This window comes from Somniosus microcephalus, chromosome 3, assembly GCF_052327205.1.
Source record: "Somniosus microcephalus isolate GS21.2 chromosome 3, FLI_Smic_1.0, whole genome shotgun sequence".
Classification (NCBI taxonomy): Eukaryota; Metazoa; Chordata; class Chondrichthyes; order Squaliformes; family Somniosidae; genus Somniosus; species Somniosus microcephalus.
Genome location: NC_140989.1, coordinates 78,088,088 through 78,109,399, shown reverse-complemented (window position 1 = coordinate 78,109,399; position 21,312 = coordinate 78,088,088). Strand labels below are relative to the sequence as shown.

The window sequence follows — 21,312 nt, the reverse complement described above, 5'->3', positions numbered from 1 at the left end:
ATGGCAGCAGTCAGAGCTTGTGTGGCATCAAGCTGAGACTGCATGAGAGCAGTCCGAGACTTGATGCCACCAACCATTGGCTGCATTACAGCACTAAGATGTTGTGTCGCTTCCGCCTGTGCTGCAAAGGAAGCTGCCACATCGCCCCTGATACGTGTCATGAGGTCTGGATCCACACGGTCTCTCTGGGAGTCCACTATCCTCTGCAGAGTGGAAATGATGAGCTCCTTGGTGTGCGCAGAGCTCTTTGCAATGTTGGAGGCAGACTCCTCCACGCTCCTTACCAGGCTTAGAGAGGCTCTCCGGCACCCTTGCCATTGCACCTATCATCTCTGAGTGCATGGCCCTTATGAACGCCTCCCCATCGAGGTCCTTATCTGAGTCCTGTGCAGCAGAACTCGCCCTCCGGGGAGCTGGCTCCCAAGCTACCCTTTCCCCCCGGCCTTGATGCAGCCCGCTCACTCCCGGTGTATCACCCAGTGCAGACCCCTCTACTAAACTTGCCGCTAAAGCTCGCGTATTGCCAGCATCTGAGGTGGTGCCTTTGAGTGAAAGATGCAGTGACGCGGTGCTTTGCTTATCCTTCCTCACTCTCAGTGGGAGGCTCAGGGACAGGCTGGTCATCTGGTTGCTGATTCTCTGAAAGCATAAAGGCACAAGACTCGAGTTAAGGTGAGTGCAGGGGAGCAGGAAGGGAGCAAGGAATGCAGGCAGTATCAGGAACTGGAAAGTGGGAAAGGCTTATGGTGTGAGGGGGAAGTAGGATGCGAGAAGTATAGGGGATGAACATATCGTTGTTGCCCCTAAGGGGGTCGATGTTGCTGAATTTAGGGAAACCTCAGACTCATTAGCGCCTGACGCTAATTTTTCACGATTTCAAAATTTAACGCCCCCAAACGGTGCGATACCCAATTTCTCCCCCATAAGTCTTTAAAAATATGTTGAATTTCATGGTAAGCAAGATTATGACTGCCTCTTTTTGTATTCCTTTTAGCTCGAAGAGACCTGTGTAGCATTGATGATGTCACTATCAGTAGTCAATCAGAATGTGGAGGTAAGATGCCAGAACTTATTTTCCTTTGCCTGCAAGCTTCCAATCTACAATTATCCGTTAATTGATCTTAGAATGTGACTACACATCAATTAGACCTTGTGACCTTAGGCAGACACAGTTACATAAAGCAGAATAGCATATTGTACGTTATGTGGTATAATGCTCCTTATATCCTTATAAAACTGTGTACCCTCTGATTTATTATGAACAACTCCATGGGAGATCTGCTAGATTTAAAAAAAAGAATGACCAGAGATGGGAAGTACTCCCCCTAGAGTTCTAATTTAGGCTGCAGTTATACTTGAGTTAGTAATCTGACAGTAATCATTGGCTGTGATGTGTAATCAGCAGATCCCCGTCCTAGTGCAGAATCACTTTTGGCTGATCAGCATCTAGGTACAGTGACGGTGGAGTTCTGTGTTTGTATGCTGTAGCACACATCAAAGCTCTGTTCCCCTGGCTGTTTATTCTTAAAGTAAAGAGGGAGCAGTGTACCCGACTGTACTCTTCTAATATTAAAAGCAATCTATTCAAAGTTTTAAAAGGTCACTGGAGGTCTCTTGAAATGTTGGTTTCATACTGTTCTGGAGTTCAACTGTAGCCAGTATGAGCTTGGAGTGTTGTGAGACACCCTCTTGGAGTGGACCTCGGTGCTTGGCTTTAGTGTGTTCCGGTGCCAAACTGAGATCTGATGTATGCAGCTAAAGCACAAACTCTGAAGACCAAATCCTACTGCATCCATTCTTCACACTTATATCTTTCTAATTGAAAGGGGAACCTCTTCCACAAAGAACTTGTATCTCAGTACTTGCTTATCACAGTTACACATTTTGTGTACACCATTTTAAAAATATTTCTCTTGCCTACCATAGGATAAGTATGGAAAGAATGAAACTGTTCAACAACAACTTACACTTGCATATCACCTTTTGTTGTGGCAAAACATCGCAAAGTGTGGTGGGGGAGGGGTTGCAAATGAACACTAAGCAAGAGTTAGGACAGGAGCTATGGGCGATGACTGAAGGAAGAGTCGAGGAGGTAGGTTTTGACAAAGTCTTTGAAGGTAAGGTGAGATACAGCAAGCTGGAGGGGTTTGGGAAGAGAGTTCCAGAATGTTAGGATGTGATGGCTGGGTGGGGGAGGACGCGGATAAGAAGGAAGTGGGACTCAGTACTGGATAGGGCGTAGGTGACAGAGATTGGAGAAGTAGGGTGAAGCTTGGGAGACCAGTGTCGTGGATGTCTAGCTTGGATGTGACTAAGGGACTGAGTTCCCATTTTTTTTTTGGTTGGTTGTTACTTGTATGAAACAGAATTTAAAAAAAAAATCCAGTATATTGAAATATATTAACTTACTGTTTTATCTCGCTTTACATCTCTTTAGTCATTTTCTTGTCTTCATGAATTTGAGATTATTATGAGTAGCAGGAATTGTGCAATAAAAAGGTTACTGAGATTTGTCACTGGAGTCATGGAAAAGTATTAGAAAAGGGCATTAGCAAGCATATCTGTCCAATACATTTATCCTCATTTAAATGCTAGCATTTGCCAGTGATGGCAGGGACATGATAAGCCAACTACTATCTAGCAAACTGTTTTAGATCCTGCTTTTCCCATTACCCTGAAGTGTACAGTATAATGGAATGTTCATCACTTCCTATGGGCCTTTTGTTAGGTTTTTGTTGACATCTGTAACATAAATCTGAATCATTGTAATATTTATATTTTATTGCTGTCCTTTCTGCTAATTTGGACCAATCTGCAGATCACTAGCTGGTTAATGACATCCCATAAATGATGATGATTAAAACCTAGGTACACCCATATTGAAATATGAAACCGTGATGAACCAAAACCCTAATTATTGTACATTTAACAAGTAAACTGTCCATCACAATAATCATTCACCCTGCGAATGTTAATGGTGCTCAGTTGCTTCTCCAAGTCATCAGTTTTATTATATGAGCATCATAAAGAGCCATCTGGAATTCCTAAAATGTAATTTGGTTAAAGATAGGACAAGGCAGAAAAAATGACCCATTACCTGAAAGGACAAGGCGTGTTTCATTTTTTTTAAATTGTAAGACTTTAGTGGTTCGTTAAAGCTTATGTATTTTAACTGTTGTGTTGCTGAACTGCTGGAAGAACAACTTGGGTGAGATTAAACATTTTGCTAACTACCAAATGTGTTCTGGAAATAAAGTAAAAATGATCCTGCATAATTTTCAGTTCTTAAAGAGACAGTATTGTTCAGAAGAGCGTGCAGTGTCACGATTAGCAATGATGATGTCATGTTGTTTCCAGTTGCTCCTACTGACTTACAGCTTAATTTTAATAGACTTGCTGGCAGTTTCACAAACCAAGCCTGCTCTGAACTCCCTATTTCGGCAATAACACCATGTCAAATTAGATCTGGTGCTAAAATAAAGTTTAAAAGTATGAAAATACTTGAGGGAGGACTGGTGATGATTCATTTACAGGTGTGATTACCAGACATAGCCAAAAAATCTGGAGCATTATTCTTAGAGCTGGGAAGAAAATGAAGTAATTAGGAATATTGGGGAGAAAACAACAACAGTAGTAAAAGGAATGGAGAGGTGACTGAGAGTATGGTGGTGGAGGGAGTGGGGGGAGTGAAATGGTTAGTGAGTAGGACCAAGATGGGTGAAGTAGGCCACAATTAGAGGAGTGAAGGACATGCATATTGGGAGGAGTTGCATGATATGGGTGGGTCAAGGCCATGGAGGGATTTCTAAATGTAGACAACGATTTTGAATTCATTGCATTGGGGGACAGGGAGCCAATTGAAGTCAGGGAGGACTGGAACATGGGCGAGCGGGGCCTAATGCAGGATAGGATGTGGTCAGCAGAGTTTTAGAAATGGCTGAAGTTTGTGTGGTCTGGATCTTGGGAGGGCAGTGAGCAAGTAGAGTCTGGAGGTAACAAAAGTGTGGATAAGGATTTCTATGACATTAGGGGTAAGGTAAGGGCAGAGGCAGGTGATATTGTGGAGGTGGAAGTGAATGCTCCTAGTTGGGGATTGTTTTGAGGTTTGGGACTTGGAAACATAGAAACATAGAAGATAGGAGCAGGAGTAGGCCATTCGGCCCCTCGAGCCTGCTCCGCCATTCAATGAGATCATGGCTGATCATCCAAATTCAGTACCCTGTCCCTGCTTTCTCCCCATATCCCTTGATCCCTTTAGCCTTAAGAAATATATCGAACTCCTTCTGGAATATATTTAATGAATTGGCCTCAACTGCCTTCTGTGGTAGAGAATTCCACAGGTTCACCACTCTCTCTGGGTGAAGAAATTCCTCCTCTGTCCTAAATGGCTTACCCCTTATCCTTAGACTGTGACCCCTGGTTCTGGAGATCGAACAGGATACTGAGGTTTCTCACGATTTGGTTCTTTTTTTTATTCATTCCTGGGATGTGGGCATCGCTGGCAAGGCCAGTATTTATTGCCCATCCCTAATTGCCCTTGAGATGGTGGTGGTGGCCTTCTTGAACCGCTGCAGTCCGTGTGGTGAAGGTACTCCCACAGTGCTGTTAGGGAGGGAGTTCCAGGATTTTGATCCAGCGATGATGAAGGAACGTCGATAAATTTCCAAGTCAGGATGGTGTGTGACTTAGTGGGGAACTTGGAGGTGATGGCGTTCCCATGTGCCTGCTGCCCTTGTCCTTCTAGGTGGTAGAGGTCAAGGGTTTAGGAGGTGCTGTCATAAGAACATAAGAAATAGGAGCACGAGTAGGCCATTTGGCCCTTCGAGCCTGCTCCGCCATTCAATAAGATCATGGCTGATCTTCCACTTCAACTCCACTTTCCTGTACTATCCCCATATCCCTTGATTCCCTTAATATTCAAAAATCTATCGATCTCTGTCTTGAATATCTTCTTCTTAGGCAGTCCCTCTGAACCGAGGATGACTTGCTTCCACATTAAAAATGAGTTCTCAGGTGACTGCTGAGTCCAATGCGGGACCTACAGTCTCTGTCACAGGTGGGGCAGACGGCGGTTGAAGGGTGGGTGGGTGGGGTGCTTGGGTTGACGTGCACTGCTTGCGCTTGGCTTCCGCTTGCACCCGGCGGAGAGACTCGAAGTGATCGGCGCCTTCCTGGATGCTTCTCCTCCACTTTGTGCGGTCTTGGGCCAAGGATTCCCAGGTGTTAGTGGGGATGTTGCACTTTTTCAAGGAGGCTTTGAGGGTGTCCTTGAAGCATTTCCTTTGCCCACCTGGGGCTCCCTTGCTGTGTTGGAGCTCCTAGTAGAGCACTTGTTTTGGGAGTCTCGTATTGGGCATGTGGACGATGTGACCCGTCCATCAGAGCTGATCGAGCGTGGTCAAAGCTTCGATGCTGGGGATATTGGCCTGAGAAAAACACTGACATTGGTGCACCTACCTTGCCAATGGATTTGCAGGATCTTGCGGAGGCAGCGTTGGTGGTACCTCTCCAGCGCTTTGAGGTGCCTGCTGTACATGGTCCATGTCTCTGAGGCATACAGCAGGGTGGGTATCACTGCTGCTCTGTAGACCATGAGCTTAGTGCCGGGTTTGAGGTCCTGGTCTTGAAACACTCTCTTCCTCAGGCGACCGAAGGCTGCACTGGCACACTGAAGGTGGTGTTGGACTTGGTCATCGACGTCTGCCCTTGTTGACAGTAGGCTCCTGAGGTATGAAAAGTGGTCCACGTTGTCCAAAGCATTGTCGGGGACTTTGATTATCGGGGGGCAGTACTGTGTGGTGGGGGCAGGTTGGTAACATCTTACGGATGTTTAGTGTAAGGCCCATGCTCTCGTACGCTTCGGTGAAGGTGTTGATGATTTTGGAGTTCGACCACCAAGTAAGCGCAGATGCAAGCGTCCTCTGCATACTGTAATTCGACGACAGAGAATGGGACGACCTTGGATCTGGACTGGAGGCGACGGAGGTTGAACAGTTTGCTGTACCTGCATGTTAACTTTCGGTGATTCGTGTACAAGAACACCCAGGTCCCTCTGAACACCAACATTTCACAATCTCTCACCATTTACAAAATACTCTTCCTTTCTATTTTTTCTACCAGTGGATATCTCCACATTATATTCTATTTCCCGTGTTCTTGCCCACTCACTTAGCTTGTCTATATCCCCTTGAAGCCTCCTTGCATCCTCTCACAACTTACATTCCCACCCAGCTTTGCATCATCAGCAAACTTGGATATATTGCATTTGGTCCCCTCATCCAAATCATTGATGTAGATTGTGAATAGCTGAGGCCCAAGCACTGATCCTTGCGGTACCCCAGTAGTTACAGCCTGCCAACCCGAAAATGACCCGTTTATTCCTACTCTCTGTTTTCTGTCCATTAACTAATCCTCAATCCATGCTAGTATATTACCGCCAATCCCATGAGCCTTAATTTTGTTTAATAACCTCTTGTGTGGCACCTTATCGAATGCCTTCTGAAAATTCAAATATACCACATCCACTGGTTCTCCCTTATCTATTCTGTTAGTTACACCTCAAAAAACTCTAACGGATTTGTCAAACATGATTTCCCTTTGATAGGATTGGGCAGAGTCAACACGGATCTATTATTATTCTCTAAGTGCCCTGTTTCCACGTCCTTAATAATAGATTCTCGCATTTTCCCTACTACTGATGTCAGGCTAATTGGTCTGTAGTTCCCCGTTTTCTCTCTCCCTCCTTTCTTAAATAGCGGGGTTACATTTGCTACTTTCCAATCTGCGGGAGCCGTTCTAGAATCTATGGAATATTGGAAGATGACAACCAATACATCCACTATCTCTATAGCCACCTCTTTTAAAACCCTAGGAGGTAGGCCATCAGGTCCAGGCGATTTATCGGCTTTCAGTCCCATTAATTTCTCCAGTACTATTTTTTTTTACTAATACTAATTTTTTTCAGTTCCTCATTCTCGCGAGAGCCTTGGTTCACCACTATTTCCGGGAAGTTTTTTGCATCTTCTTCCGTGAAGACAGATACAAAGTATTTGTTTAATTTCTCAGCCATTTCCTTATTCCCCATTATAATTTTTCCTATCTCCGCCTGTAAGGGACCCACATTTACTTTTGCTCATCTTTTCCTTTTTACATACCCACAAAAACTTTTGCAGTCTTTTTATGTCTCTCGTTAGGTTGCTCTCATATTCTATTGTCCCTTTCTTTATCAATTTCTTAGTCCTCCTTTGCTGAATTCTAAAATCCTCCCAATCCTCAGGCTTACTATTTTTGGCACCATTATAAGCCTCTTCCTTTGATCTAATACTATCTTTAACTTCTCTTGTTAGCCACGGTTGGAGCACTTTTCCTGTGGGGTTTTTGTGCCTTAAAGGAATGTATATTTGTTGTAAATTATGTATTCTTTAAATGCTAGTCATTGCTTGTCTACTGTCCTACCTTTTAATGTAGTTTCCCAATCTACCTTAACCAATTCGCCCCTCATACCTACGTAGTTTGCTTTGTTTAGATTTAAGACCCTAGTTTTGGATTTAACTAACTCACTTTCAAACTCAACATAAAATTCTATCATATTATGGACTCTTTTCCCTAACGGCCCCTTTACTACAAGGTTATTAATTAACCCTTTCTCATTGCACAATACTAGATCTAAAATAACCTGTTCCCTAGTTGGTTCCTCAACATACTGATCTAGAAAACTATCTTGTATACATTCCATGAATTCGTCCTCCACACTATTGCTGCAAATTTGGTTTGCCCAGTCTATATATAGATTAAAGTCCCCCATGATTACTATATTTCCCTTGTTACATGTGTCTCTAATTTCCTGATTTATACCCTGCCCTACATTACAACTACTGTTTGGGGGCCTATAAACAACTCCCACCAATGTTTTCTGCCTCTTGCTGTTTCTTAGCTTCACCCAAACAGATTCTACTTCTTGATTTTCAGAGCTAAGATCCTTTCTCTCTACTGTCTTTATCCCATCCTTTATTATCAGGGCTACACCTCCTCCTTTTCCATTTTGCCTATCTCTTCTAAAAGTTAAGTATCCTGGAATATTTAGTTCCCAACCTTGGCCACTTTGTAACCACGTCTCCGTTATGGCTATTCGATCAAACCTGCTCAGTTCTATCCGCTATTAATTCATTTATTTTGTTGCGAATGCTTTGTGCTTTTAGATATAGTGCCTTTAGCTTTGACTTATTTCTATTTTTCCCTGATGTCACCTTAGTCACTGATGCCTTATTACCTTTGTTATACTCTGTTTCTTCCTGACCCATTCTGCTTATTTTTACCCAAAACTCTACTCTGCTCTAGAGCTTTGACATTTCTCTCGCTGCTTTTAAATTGACTCTTTCCTGAATCCTCCCACCCCCCCCTTCATTAGTTTAAAGCCCTGTCTACTGCCTTAGTTATTTGGTTCGCCAGGACACTGGTCCCAGCGCGAGCCCATCCCAACAGAACAGCTCCCTCTTTCTCCAGTACTGGTGCCAGTGCCCCATGAACTGAAACCCCTTCCTCCCACACCACTCTTTGAGCCACGCATTTAAACCTCTAATCTGTTTGTCCCTATGCCAATTTGTGCGTGGCTCTGGTAACAATCCAGAGATGATTATCTTTTGAGGTTCTGCTTTTTAATTTGGATTCTAGCTCCTTCGGCAAAACCTCATTCCTAGTTCTACCTTTGTCATTGGTTCCTATGTGGACCACAACAACTGGATCCTCCCCCTTCACTCCAAGTTCTTCTCCAGCTGCGAGGAGATGTCTTTAACCCTGGCACGGGGCAGGCAGCACAACATTTGGAACTCTGTTGTGGCTGCAGAGAACAGTATCTATCCCCCTGACTATACTGTCCCCTACCACAACTATATTCCCTTTCACTCCCCCCACTTTAATGACCTCTTGCACCATGGTGCCATGGTCAGCTTGCTTATCTATCCTGCAGGCTTTTCCCTCCTCCACACAGGCAGCAAGAACCTCATACCTGTTGGACAAGGGCAAAGGCTGAGGCTCCTCCAGCACTGCACCTGGGGTCCCCTTACCTGCCTGAGTTGCAGTCACACCCTCCTGTTCCTGACCACTAACCAGACCTGTACCACTACCTAACCTAAGGGGTGTGACTGCCTCCTGGATCTAAGTGTCCAGGTGACTCTCCCCATCCCTGATGCCCCGCAATATCTGCACCTCAGACTCCAGCTCAAAGTCTGAGCTGAAGTTCCTCAAGACTTACTGCAAATGTGGTTGTCCGGGATCACAATGCTCTCCACAAACTCCCACATGCTGCAGTTGCGGCACATCGGCTGCACTCCCATCCCTGTATGACCTTGTTTTTAATTAAATTTGTAATTAGGTAACTTAATTTACAGTGTAGTTTCTTGATGACTTACTTGATCTAGATTAAGTTAAAGGTACTGAAGTTATATAGCTACCTGTAGCACAAAGCACTACAAGTCTTGTAGGCAAAAAGCAGCAACTCCTTCCCCCATGAAGATAACCATGCTGACCACATTGATGGAATGGTTGACAATGAATGGAGGATAACCAGCTATGGTCACAATCGCAAAGGTTGTTTTGATGACTTTGGGCCAAGTAGAAGCCAGATTGAAGGGATTCCTTTAGAGAATTGTCATGGTGGTAGTGGTAGTGGCTCACACAGCCATGTGAATAGTCACAAACTTAAGTGATGAGCAAGTTCCTAAGCTGCTTTATACTTGGTGAGATTAGTGGTGGAGCTACAACTTCGCTTTGATGTACTGTTAATGTTTATTTTTTGCCACGTGATCTTTATTTTAGTATCAAGTGCAGCAACATATCTTTCTAGAAATATATGAAAATCCTGTATTAACATTACTAATTTGCTTCTTATCCTATTTACTTCACACGCTGCCTCTGACAGCAAACCCGCTGTTGGAAGCAGCCCAGAAAAGGAAATACAGCAAAGCCAGTGCACTCACAGGCTCCAAGACTCCCATTGTGAGGGGATTTTGCCTTTCATTTCTGGATGCCACCAATGACAAATCTATAAAAGGTGGTTGGTGGTAGCAGCACCAAGCTTTAGGTGCACCATCCTTCCAGAGACATCAAAGAAAAACCTGGCCAGATCATTCATGTGCAATGCTGTTCGTTCATCTTTCCAGTTGCACCTGTGCGAAGCTTTGTACTTGTAGTTACTGGTTGAGGCATCCAGCTATAATATAAATGGGGTAAGTTCAGCAGCAAGAGAATTGACCATATTACAGAGCCATTTGTGATGGTGGTTCTGTAATGTGTAATCTGTAATTCTGTATAATATATATTGGAAAAACTCTGAAAATTTTAAAAGTATGAAAACCACACAAGCAAAAGTTTGAGTTGTAGAATATTTTCTGCAGTAATGAAGAAGAGAGTGCAATATCATGATTAGCAACGAGCTACCTTACTGGCAAATTCAGAAAAACTAAAATAAAAACAGAAAATGCTGGAAATACTCGGCCAGGCAGGCAGCATCTGTGGAGAGAGAAACAGAGTTAACGTTTCGGGTCAATGACCTTTCGAAAAACTAAACCTGCTCAAAAGCTCTCAAATGGCGAAGCCACCCTTTTAAAATGACCTTGAGTTCAGTTCAGTATATAATTATATTGCCAGAGCTGGCCAGGAAGAGTGCTTTTTTTTTTACCAGACGAGTGCACAATAGGGTCAGGGACAGAGACTTTTAAGATAATACAATTATTTGTAGTTTCAGGAATCATTTGTAGAAAAGAAATGCTATGCTCAGCCCTCCTATCTGGAATGCCAATTACTTTAAAGTCACCTTGTCTAGCCCTTTTCTCTGCTAATGACTAAGTGGTGTATGCACCTGGCTTTTCCAGATGTGTCAAAGCAGTTTCTAATTCAGGAAACATCAGTGTTTATTTATCTTAACCAGTGAGTAAGTACAGCAGGACCAAATTAATTGCACATCTCTTCAATTGAGTATGCATCCAGCTGTAACTCTTAGCTATTCTTCCTTCCCTGTTTGCCAGACTATTTCAGCAACTCATAATGCTCTCAACATCAAGTAAATAAAAAAAACCTGCTGTTTTACCACTAAAATGTCAGAGTATTTTACTGCTCTCTATTGCATCAGTGTGGTTGAGAATACTGCGCAGGCATCTTCTAATGGCATTTTCTCTGTATACTATTAATGAGCATATGGAGCAGAAGACCTTGACTCATAATTACAGCCCATCTAATTGAGAGCAGCGTGTTTCCATATTGAGGAATGAGCATGATTTGAGTAACTGATGACCAATTAGTCTGCATAAATTTGAGCTGAGCTTAAATCATTTTCTGACCGTCCTTAATTAGATACAGGTGAATATTGTTCAATTTTGAGGAGTTTTTTTATTTTACTGTAATTCTTCCCTCATTTTTCTGTAGTTATTTTCTCCTTCAACTTCCCCCCCCACTCCCACCCCATTTTTTTTGTTGCCATTCATCATTCTGTGGTGAGGTGTGCAGGAAACTAACTTTCTCTTGTGCCTTTGTAACTAGCTGCTGGGGGCTGTTTGAGGGTAACTCCGATCAACTCTGCCACCAATTTTTCTCTCCATCGCAATGAGAAAGAACCTTGCTTTTAGTGGATTTCCTCTTGGCCCTGACTCACCAGCGACTAGGAGCTTCAATGCAGGGAATCATGTAGGAAGTAGACTTTTAAGCCGAAGGCTATGCTGATCCTTATAGAATGTATTATTACATGTACCTTTAGAAAATAAATCATCTCCCTTAATCATGTCAATAGATCAGCAACTTCAGCATAACAAGGAGGCTCAGAAAAAAAGATATGTGATAGTTTATAACCAATCTCTTTGGAACAGAAAGATGTATTTCATAGAATCATGCAGGACAGAAGGAGACCATCGTGCCTGTGATGGCTCTTTTAAAAGAGCTATCCAATTAGTCCCATTCCCCTGCGCTTTCCCCATAGCCCTGCAAATTTTTCCTTTTCAAGTATATATCCAATTTCCTTTTGAAAGATACTGTTGAATCTTCTTCCACTACCCATTCAAGAAGTGCATTCCAAATCATCATAACTTGTTGCATAAAAAAATTTCTCTTCTTTGCCCCTCTGGTTACATAGAAACATAGAAGATAGGAGCAGGAGTAGGCCATTTGGCTCTTCGAGCCTGCTCCGCCATTCAATGAGATCATGGCTGATCATCCAAATTCAGTACCCGGTCCCTGCCTTCTCCCCATATCCCTTGATCCCTTTAGCCTTAAGAAATATATCCAACTCTTTCTTGAATATACTTAATGAACTGGCCTCCACCGCCCTCTGTGGCAGAGAATTCCACAGGCTCACCACTCTCTGGGTGAAGAAATTCCTCCTCATTTCAGTCCTAAATGACTTACCCTTTATCCTTAGACGATGACCCCTGGTTCTGGACTCCCCGGCCATCAGAAACATCCTTCCTGCATCTAGTCTGTCCAGGCCTGACAGAATTTTACAGGTTTCGATGAGATCCCCTCTCAACCTTCTAAACTCCAGTGAGTATAAGCCCAATCGACACAATCTCTCCTCATACGTCATTCCTGCAATCCCAGGTATCAGCCTGGTGAATCTTTGTTGCACTCCTTCCATGACAAGAACGTCCTTCCTCAGGTAAGGCGACCAAAACTGCGCACGATACTCAAGGTGTGGTCTCACCAAGGCCCTGTACAACTGCAGCAAGACATCCTTGTTCTTGTACTCGAACCCTCTTGCTACGAAGGCCAACATACCATTTGCCTTCTTAACTGCCTGCTGCACCTGCATGCTTACCTTCAGCGACTGGTGTACAAGAACACCCAGGTCTCTTTGCACTTCCCCTTCTCCCAATCTATTGCCATTCAAATAATAATCTGCCTTCCTGTTTTTGCCACCAAAGTGGATAACCTCACATTTATCCACATTATAGTGCATTTGTTTCATGTTTCTGCCCAATCACCCAACCTGTCCAAATCGTGCTGGAGTTTCACGACATCCTCCTCACAGCATACCCTCCCACCCAGCTTTGTGTCGTCTGCAAATTTGGAGATGTTACATCCAATTCCCTCGTCCAGATCATTAATATATATTGTGAACAGCTGGGGTCCTAGGACCGATCCTTGCGGTACCCCACTAGTCACTGCCTGCCACTCGGAAAACGACCCGTTTATTCCAACTCTTTGCTTTCTGTCCGCCAACCAGTTCTCTATCCAAGTCAATACCTTGCCCCCAATCCCATGTGCCTTAATTTTGCACGCTAATCTCTTATGCGGGACCTTATCGAAAGCCTTCTGAAAGTCCAAATACATCACATCCACTGGTTCTCCCTTATCTATTTTACCAGTTACATCCTCAAAAAATTCCAGTAGATTAGTCAAGCATGATTTACCTTTTGTAAATCCATGTTGACTTTGTCCAATCCAGTCACTGCTTTCCAAGTGCTCTGCTATTACATCTTTTATAATGGACTTTAGCATTTTCCCCACTACCGATGTCAAGCTTACCGGTCTATAATTCCCCGCCTTTTCTCTACCACCTTTTTTGAATAGTGGGGTAACATTAGCTACCCGCCAATCCATGGGTACCGTTCCAGAGTCTATCGAATTCTGGAAGATGACCAGCAATGCATCTACTATTTCTAGGGCCACTTCCTTAAGTACCCTGGGATGTAGATTATCAGGCCCTGGGGATTTATCGGCCTTCAGTCCCATCAATTTTCCTAACACCATTTCCCTACAAATACTGATTTCTTTCAGTTCCACCCTTTCATCAGACCCTATGTTCCCTGGCATCTCTGGGAGGTTATTTGTGTCCTCCTTTGTGAAGACAGAACCAAAATATGTATTTAGTTGGTCTGCCATTTCTTTGTTCCCCATTATAAATTCCCCCGATTTTTGACTGCAAGGGACCTACGCTTGACTTCACCAATCTTTTTCTCTTCACATATCTATAAAAGCTTTTACAGTCAGTTTTTATGTTCTCTGCAAGCTTACTCTCATATTCTATTTTCCCTTTCTTAATTAATCCCTTTGTCCTCCTTTGTTGAATCCTAAACTGCTCCCAATCCTCAGGATTATTGCTTTTTCTGGCCAATTTATATGCCCTCTCCTTGGATCTTATGCTATCCCTAATTTCCCTTGTTAGCCACAGTTGGGTCACCTTTTTTGTTTTATTTTTATGCCAAACTGGGATGAACAAATTCTGTAGTTCATCCATGCGGTCTTTGAATGTTTGCCATTGCCCATCCACCGTCAACCCTTTGAGTGACATTCCCCAATCAATCCTACCCAACTCGCTCCTCAGACCATCGTAGTTTCCTTTATTTAAATTGAGGACCCTAGTCTCCGAGTCAACTACTTCATTCGCCATCTGAATGAAGAATTCGATCATATTATGATCGCTCCGATCCAAGGGGCCTCGTACAACAAGATTGCTAATTAATCCTTTCTAGTTACATAATTCTTTTGCCAATGACCTTAAATCTGTGTCCTCTTGCCAGTGGAAACTGTTTCTCTCTCTTTACTCTATCAAAATCCATCATCATTTTGAACACCTCGATTAAATCTCCCCTTAACCCTCTCTGCTCTAAGGAGCACAATCCCAGCTTCCCTAGTCTCTTCCATTTCAACAACATTATTAAATCTGTAGTCCATAAAAAGAGGGGAACGGTAGCGTAGTGGTAATGTCACTGGACTAATGAGCTAGAGACGTGAGTTCAAATCCCAACATGGCAGCTGGGGAATTTAAATTCAGTTTATTAATTTAAATAAATCTGGAATAAAAAGCTAGTATCAGTAATGGTAATCTTGAAATTATCAGATTGTCGTAAAAACCCATCTGGTTCACTAATGCCCTTTAGGAAATCTGCTGTCCTTACCTGGCCTGGTCTATATGTGACTCCAGACCCACAGCAATGTGGTTGACTCTTAACTGCCCTCATCAGTTGTAACAAACCGCTACGAAACAAAATAATAAGAATGAAACCGGACGGAGCACCCGGCACCGGCTACGGACACGGCAGCGGCACACCCAGCCCAGTCAACCCTGCACAGTCCTCTTCACCAACATCTGTGGACTTGTGCCAAAATTGGGAGAGCTGTCCCACAGACCAGTCAAGCAACAGCCTGACATAGTCATACTCACAGAATCATACCTTTCAGTCAAACTCATCCCTGGGCATGTCCTGTCCCACCGGTGGCACAGTGGTGTACAGTCGGGCAGTCCTCAACATTGACTCCGGACCCCATCAAGTCTCATGGCTTCACGTCAAGCATGGGCAAGGAAACCTCCCGCTGATTACCACCTACCGCCCTCCCTCAGCTGATTAATCAGTACTCCTCCATGTTGACCACCACTTGGAAGAAGCACAGAATGTACTCTGGGTGGGGGGGGACTTCAATGTCCATCACCAAGAGTGGCTTGGTAGCACCACTACTGACCGAACTGGCCGAGTCCTGAAGGACATAGCTGTCAGTCTGGGCCTGCAACAGGCGGTGAGAGAACCAACACGAGGGGAAAAACCTACTTGACCTCATCCTTGCCAATCTACCTGTCGCAGATGCATCTGTCCATGACTATATTGGTAGCAGTGACTGTCATCGTGGACAAATCCCGTCTTCACACTGCGGACACCCTCCATCATGTTGTGTGGCACTACCACCATGCGTGCTAAACGGGATAGATTCAGAACAGATCTAGCAGCTCGAAACTGGGCATCCACGAGGCACTGTGGGCCATCCGCAGCAGCAGAATTGTAGTCCACCACAATCTGTAACATCATGGCCCGGCATATCTCTTGCTCTACCATTAACATCAAGCCAGAGGACCAACCCTGGTTCAATAAGGAGTGCAGAAGAGCATGTCTGGAGCAGCACCAGGCGTACTTAAAAATGAGGTGCCACCCTGGGGAAGCTGCAACACAGGACTACATGCATGCTAAAAAGCGGAAGCAGCATGCTATAGATGGGGCTAAGCGACCCCACAATCAACGGATCAGATTAGAGCTCTGCAGTCCTGCCACATCCAGTCGAGAATGGTGGTGGACCATTAAACAACTAACGGGAGGAGGAGGCTCCATGAATATCCCCATCCTCAGTGAAGGTGGAGCCCAGCACGTGAGTGCAAAAGACAAGGCTGAAGCGTTTGCAACCATCTTCAGCCAGAAGTGCCGAGTGGATGATCCATATCGGATGACTCCTGAGGTCCCCACCATCACAGAAGCTAGTCTTCAGCCAATTCGATTCATTCCACGTGATATCAAGAAATGGCTGAGCGCACTGGATACAGCAAAAACTATGGGCCCTGACAACATCCCAGCTATCGTGCTGAAGACTTATGCTCCAGAACCAAACGCGCCTCTAGCCAAGCTGTTCCAGTATAGCTACAACACTGGCATCTATCCGACAATTTGGAAAACTGCCCAGGTATGTCCTGTCCACAAAAAGCAGGACAAATCCAATCCGGCCAATTACCGCCCCATCAGTTTACTCTCAATCATCAGCAAAGTGATGGAAGGTGTCATCAACAGTGTTATCAAGCGGCACTTGTTCACCAATAACCTGCTCACTGATGCCCAGTTTGGGTTCCACCAAGACCACACGGCTCCAGACCTCATTACAGCCTTGGTCCAAACATAGACAAAAGAGCTGAATTCCAGAAGTGAGGTCAGAGTGACTGCCCATAACATCAAGGCAGCATTTGACCGAGTGTGGCATGAAGGAGCCCTAGTAAAACTGAAGTCAGTGGGAATTGGGGGGGGGAAATTCTCCACTGGCTGGAGTCATACCCAGCACAAAGGAAAATTGCTGTGGTGATTGAAGGTCAATCATCACAGACCCAGGACATCGCTGCAGGAGTTCCTCAGGGCAGTGTCCTAGGCCCAACCATCTTCAGCTGCTTCATCAATGACCTTCCCTCCAACATAAGGTCAGAAATGGGGATGTTTGCTGATGACTGAACACTGTGCAGTGTCATTCACAACTCCTCCGATAATGAAGCAGTCCATGCCCGCATGCAACAAGACCTGGATGACATTCAGGCTTGGGCTGATAAGTGGCAGGTAACATTTGCGCCACAGAAGTGCCAGGCAATGACTATCTCCAACAAGCGAGAGTCTAACCACCGCCCCTTGACATTCAATGGCATTACCATTGCCGAATCCCCCACCATCAGCATTCTGGGGGTCACCATTGACCAGAAACTTAACTGGACCAGCCACATAAATACTATGGCAACAAGAGCAGGTCAGAGGCTGGGTATTCTGTGGCGAGTGTCTCGCCTCCTGACTCCCCAAAATCTTTCTACCATCTACAAGGCACAAGTAAGGAGGGTGATGGAATACTCTCCACTTGCCTGGATGAGTGCAGCTCCAACAACACTCAAGAAGCTCGACACCATCCAGGAAAAAGCAGCCCGTTTGATTGGCACCCCATCCACCACCTTAAACATTCACTCCCTCCACCACCGGTGTACCGTGGCTGCAGTGTGTACCATCTACAAGATGCACTGCAGCAACTCGCCAAGGCTTCTTCGGCAGCACCTGCCAAACCCGTGAACTCTTCCACCTAGAAGGACAAGGGAAGCAGGTGCATGGGAACACCATCACCTGCAAGTTCCCCTCCAAGTCACACACCATCCTGACTTAGAAGTAGATCGCTGATCCATCTTCGTCGCTGGGTCAAAATCCTGGAACTCCCTACCTAACAGCACTGTGGGAGTACCTTCACCACACGGACTGCAGCGGTTCAAGGCGGCTGCTCACCACCACCTTTTCCAGGGCAATTAGGGATGGGCAATGATGTGCCTTCAATAACCACAAAACTAGAAGTTATAGACTTTAACAAGTTGGCTTTTAATCACTAAGATCAGAGCTAACATCTCAACACACTGGCTCGCAGGAATGAGTCATACAGATCCTGGGATCTTTATGTAAGAGAAGTCAGGGGCGGAGCCAAGACCTAGAACCTTCCAGGTTAGTCAGGAAAGAGGAAGTGAAACTATACACCGTGTGGGGGAGGGTAATATACATGAGTGCAAAACGAATACAGGCAAGCCAAACACATTTCATTACAGGCAATAAATGCTGGCCCTGCCAGTGACACCCACATCCCATAAACAAATAAAAAACAGCAGCAGTGGTGCAACCCCACTGTGCACAAGGCAAGTCTCACTCGCCAATTGTCCCAGGCCTTGCTGACCTCCATTGGACCACATCATTTTGTGCTGCATACTGGCAAATTAAACTTAAAGATTAGTTAGTATTCCATAGAAGAGTGGTTAATTTTTTGTGGTGGGTGAAGGAAAGTAAAGTCTCTGAGCAGGGTGTGAGTGTGAGCGATGGAAAGGGTGAGTTATAGTGAACTGTGGGAGCAAAGGGATGAGTGGCTCAAAGAGTGAGAACAAACATTGCAAGGAGGAGGCACTGAAGGCGAGAGGGGGCGGGGGGTGATTCCAAGGATGGGGATAATACTGGCTAAGGTTCGAGAGGGAAGTGCAGGCGAAACCTTGGGGGGAGCTGCGGCATGGGGGAAGGGACTCGGTAATGCTCAACATGTGTTTGTATGATGCTGAGGCGCAGATGCGGATCTGATTACAATAATCTGTTTATTCCCAGCCCTAATTTTATTTTGCGCACCTTGAGTCAGAGGACAGGTGGTGAATATTCCTAAGGCCTATGGAACACACAATGAGTGCCTTTAATTTTTCAGCAAGAGAGCTAATGGTCTTAAAACAAAATCCTCTTGCGTGACTTCTGAAAAGTCCTCAATGTAATGGCAATGTGGACATAGATGTATTAAACCCAGTGGCTGTGTGTGTGCAAATGTAAGCTAACTCAAAAGGCCACCGTACTGTACCAGTACTGTTTTTTGAACTAATGTTCGTGACAGGTCCTTTAACATTGTGAAGGCTCATCACCACACCCCCTACAGGTGTAACAGGGTGCTGCAGGTCGATTTTGATTTATTGTCTAATATAGGAGTTTTTAATGCAGTTTAAAATGGAATGTTGTGACTTGCTCATTGATTTTAATATATAATATTATATGTCCAAGCATGCATGAGCAGAGATTCTTTGAGCTAAACTCAATGTAAAGTACAGTCAGCATTATAACTTAAATTCACAAACCTGTAACATAACTGCACCCTAAGGCTACATTCAATTCTTTTTGTCTAATAAAAGACCATTTGTATCTACAAGTAACTTACTATTTGCCAAATGGCAAATTTTAATTTTTAAAAAAATCCTCAGCACGGTATCCATGGTTGGCAGCACTAACATTACGACGACCCCATGACCTTTTGAATCCATGTGGCACGTTTGTGATGTTTGTAATAAAGTGACATCCTTTGTAATGTGACTTATTTTTTGCGCTCATTAATTGCTTAATTTTCAAAATACATGTAAACCACATGAAATGAGTGTGGCTTTAACGAGGCAATTAAACTTTGCCTGAGGACAGCGCAGAACGCTATTGAAGGAGCCAGTCAGGCATTATAGATTTATAGGGATTATGTTTGTTTCCTGGAAGAGGATTCAATAACTGCTGCGGCTGACATTTTTTTCTTGAAAGATATTCAAGCGGAGGGTGTTGACGAATGATTGAGAAAAAGCATTGTGTGCCTGAATTACGTCACTTTTTGAATTCAGTGGAAAAGGTGCATAAGTGAACTAAGAGGAAGCACTTGAAGAAATGTGAAACCTTCCTGCTCTGACAGGGCATTTCAACCATTTTTAATGGTCTTTTCCCGCCTCCACCCCCTCCCCATATGTAGTTGGCCCTTTCCTGTTACATTATTGTCAATTTATAGTAAATGCATATGTCTGTTATACGCACTTTTTTGACCTCGGAGGTTGGTTCCAGCTTGCTGCAGTTTATGTAGAAGTTCTTGAATAAGCTGATTTAAGTTTTGTCAGATTTTCCAAATTTATGAAAAATTGTGATTTCTTATGTTAAATATTGTACCCAAAACCATACCGTTCTAATTTGTTTTGTTCACCATGCCAAAATGGTATCATAAGATTTAGATTAGCAATGGAGAGGAGCAAGGAACCATCTAGAGTGGAACTTTTAAACTGGAATAGGGATAACTTCAATGTGATGCGAAAGGATCTAGCCAGGGTAAAATGGAACCAAAGACTGACAGGAGAAACTGTGACGGAACAATGGGTGATCTTTAAGGAGGAGATGTACAGGCTAGGTACATTCCAACAAGAGGGAAGAGTAAGGGAACCAAAGCAAGGACTCCTTGGATGATGAGGGAGTTAGAGAAGATGATGAAACAACAAGAGGGTGTATGATGAATGTCAGGTGAATTCTTCAAGGGAGAACCAGACCAAATACAATAAGTTGAGAGGGGAAGTGAAGATGAAAATAAGATTGGCAAAGAGAGAATATGAGAGTAGAATGGCGGTTAACATAAAAGGGAACCCAAAAATCTTCTACCGGCATGTAAACAGAAAGCGGGTAGTAAGAGGCAGGGTGGGGCCTATTAGGGACAAATAAGGTGATATATGCTTAGAGGCACAGGGCAAGGCTAGAATACTCAATGAGTACTTTGTATTGATGTTTACTAAGGAGGTGGATGCTGACAAAATATCAGTAGAAGTGGAAAAGGTAGAAGCAATGGAAGAGGTGAAAATTGACAGACAGGATGTACTAGAAAGACTGGGTATGCTTAGAGTGGATAAGTCGCCTGGTCCAGATGGCTTGCATCCCAGGTTGCTAAGGGAATTGGGGAATGAGATAGCGGAAGGGCTTGCCATAATTTCCCAATCTTCCCTAGATGCAGGAAAGGTGCCTGAGGATTGGAAAGTGGCAAATGCGATACCATTGTTCAAGAAAGGATGTAAGGACAATCCTAGTAACTACAGGCCAGTCAGTTTAACATCAGTGGTGGGTAAAGTTTGAGAAACAATAATCAGGGAAAAAATTAACGGGCACTTGGAGAGGTTTAAGCTAATTAAGGAGAGCCAACACTGATTTATAAAAGGCAGATCGTGATTGACTAATCTAATTGAATTTTTTGATGAAGTAACAGGGAGGATTGATGAAGGAAATGCAATGGATGTTGTCTACATGGATTTTCGGAAGACGTTTGACAAAATACCACGTAGAAAGCTGGGTAACAAAATTGAGGCTTATGGAATAGGTGGGTCAGTGGCAGCTTGGAGAAGGAATTGGCTTAAGGACAGAAAACAGCGAGTTGTGGTAAATGGCTGTTCTTCAGACTGGAGGATGGTATACAGTGGTGTTCCCCAAAAATCAGTGCTGGGGCCACTGCTTTTTTTGATATATATATAAAAATGTT

The 21,312-nt window shown here is 44.0% G+C and overlaps 1 protein-coding gene across 5 annotated transcripts in view; it reads left to right on the top strand.

The window, feature by feature from the left end:
• The window catches only part of rps6kc1 (ribosomal protein S6 kinase B1), a 174,146-nt gene that overhangs the window by 57,536 nt on the left and 95,298 nt on the right, over positions 1-21,312 (top strand). For all 5 annotated transcript variants that reach the window (XM_085981219.1, XM_085981217.1, XM_085981212.1 and 2 more), the window contains exon 6: positions 995-1,054. In XM_085981219.1, the coding sequence (XP_085837345.1) occupies positions 995-1,054 (60 nt within the window). The remainder of the gene's footprint in view (positions 1-994; positions 1,055-21,312) is intronic.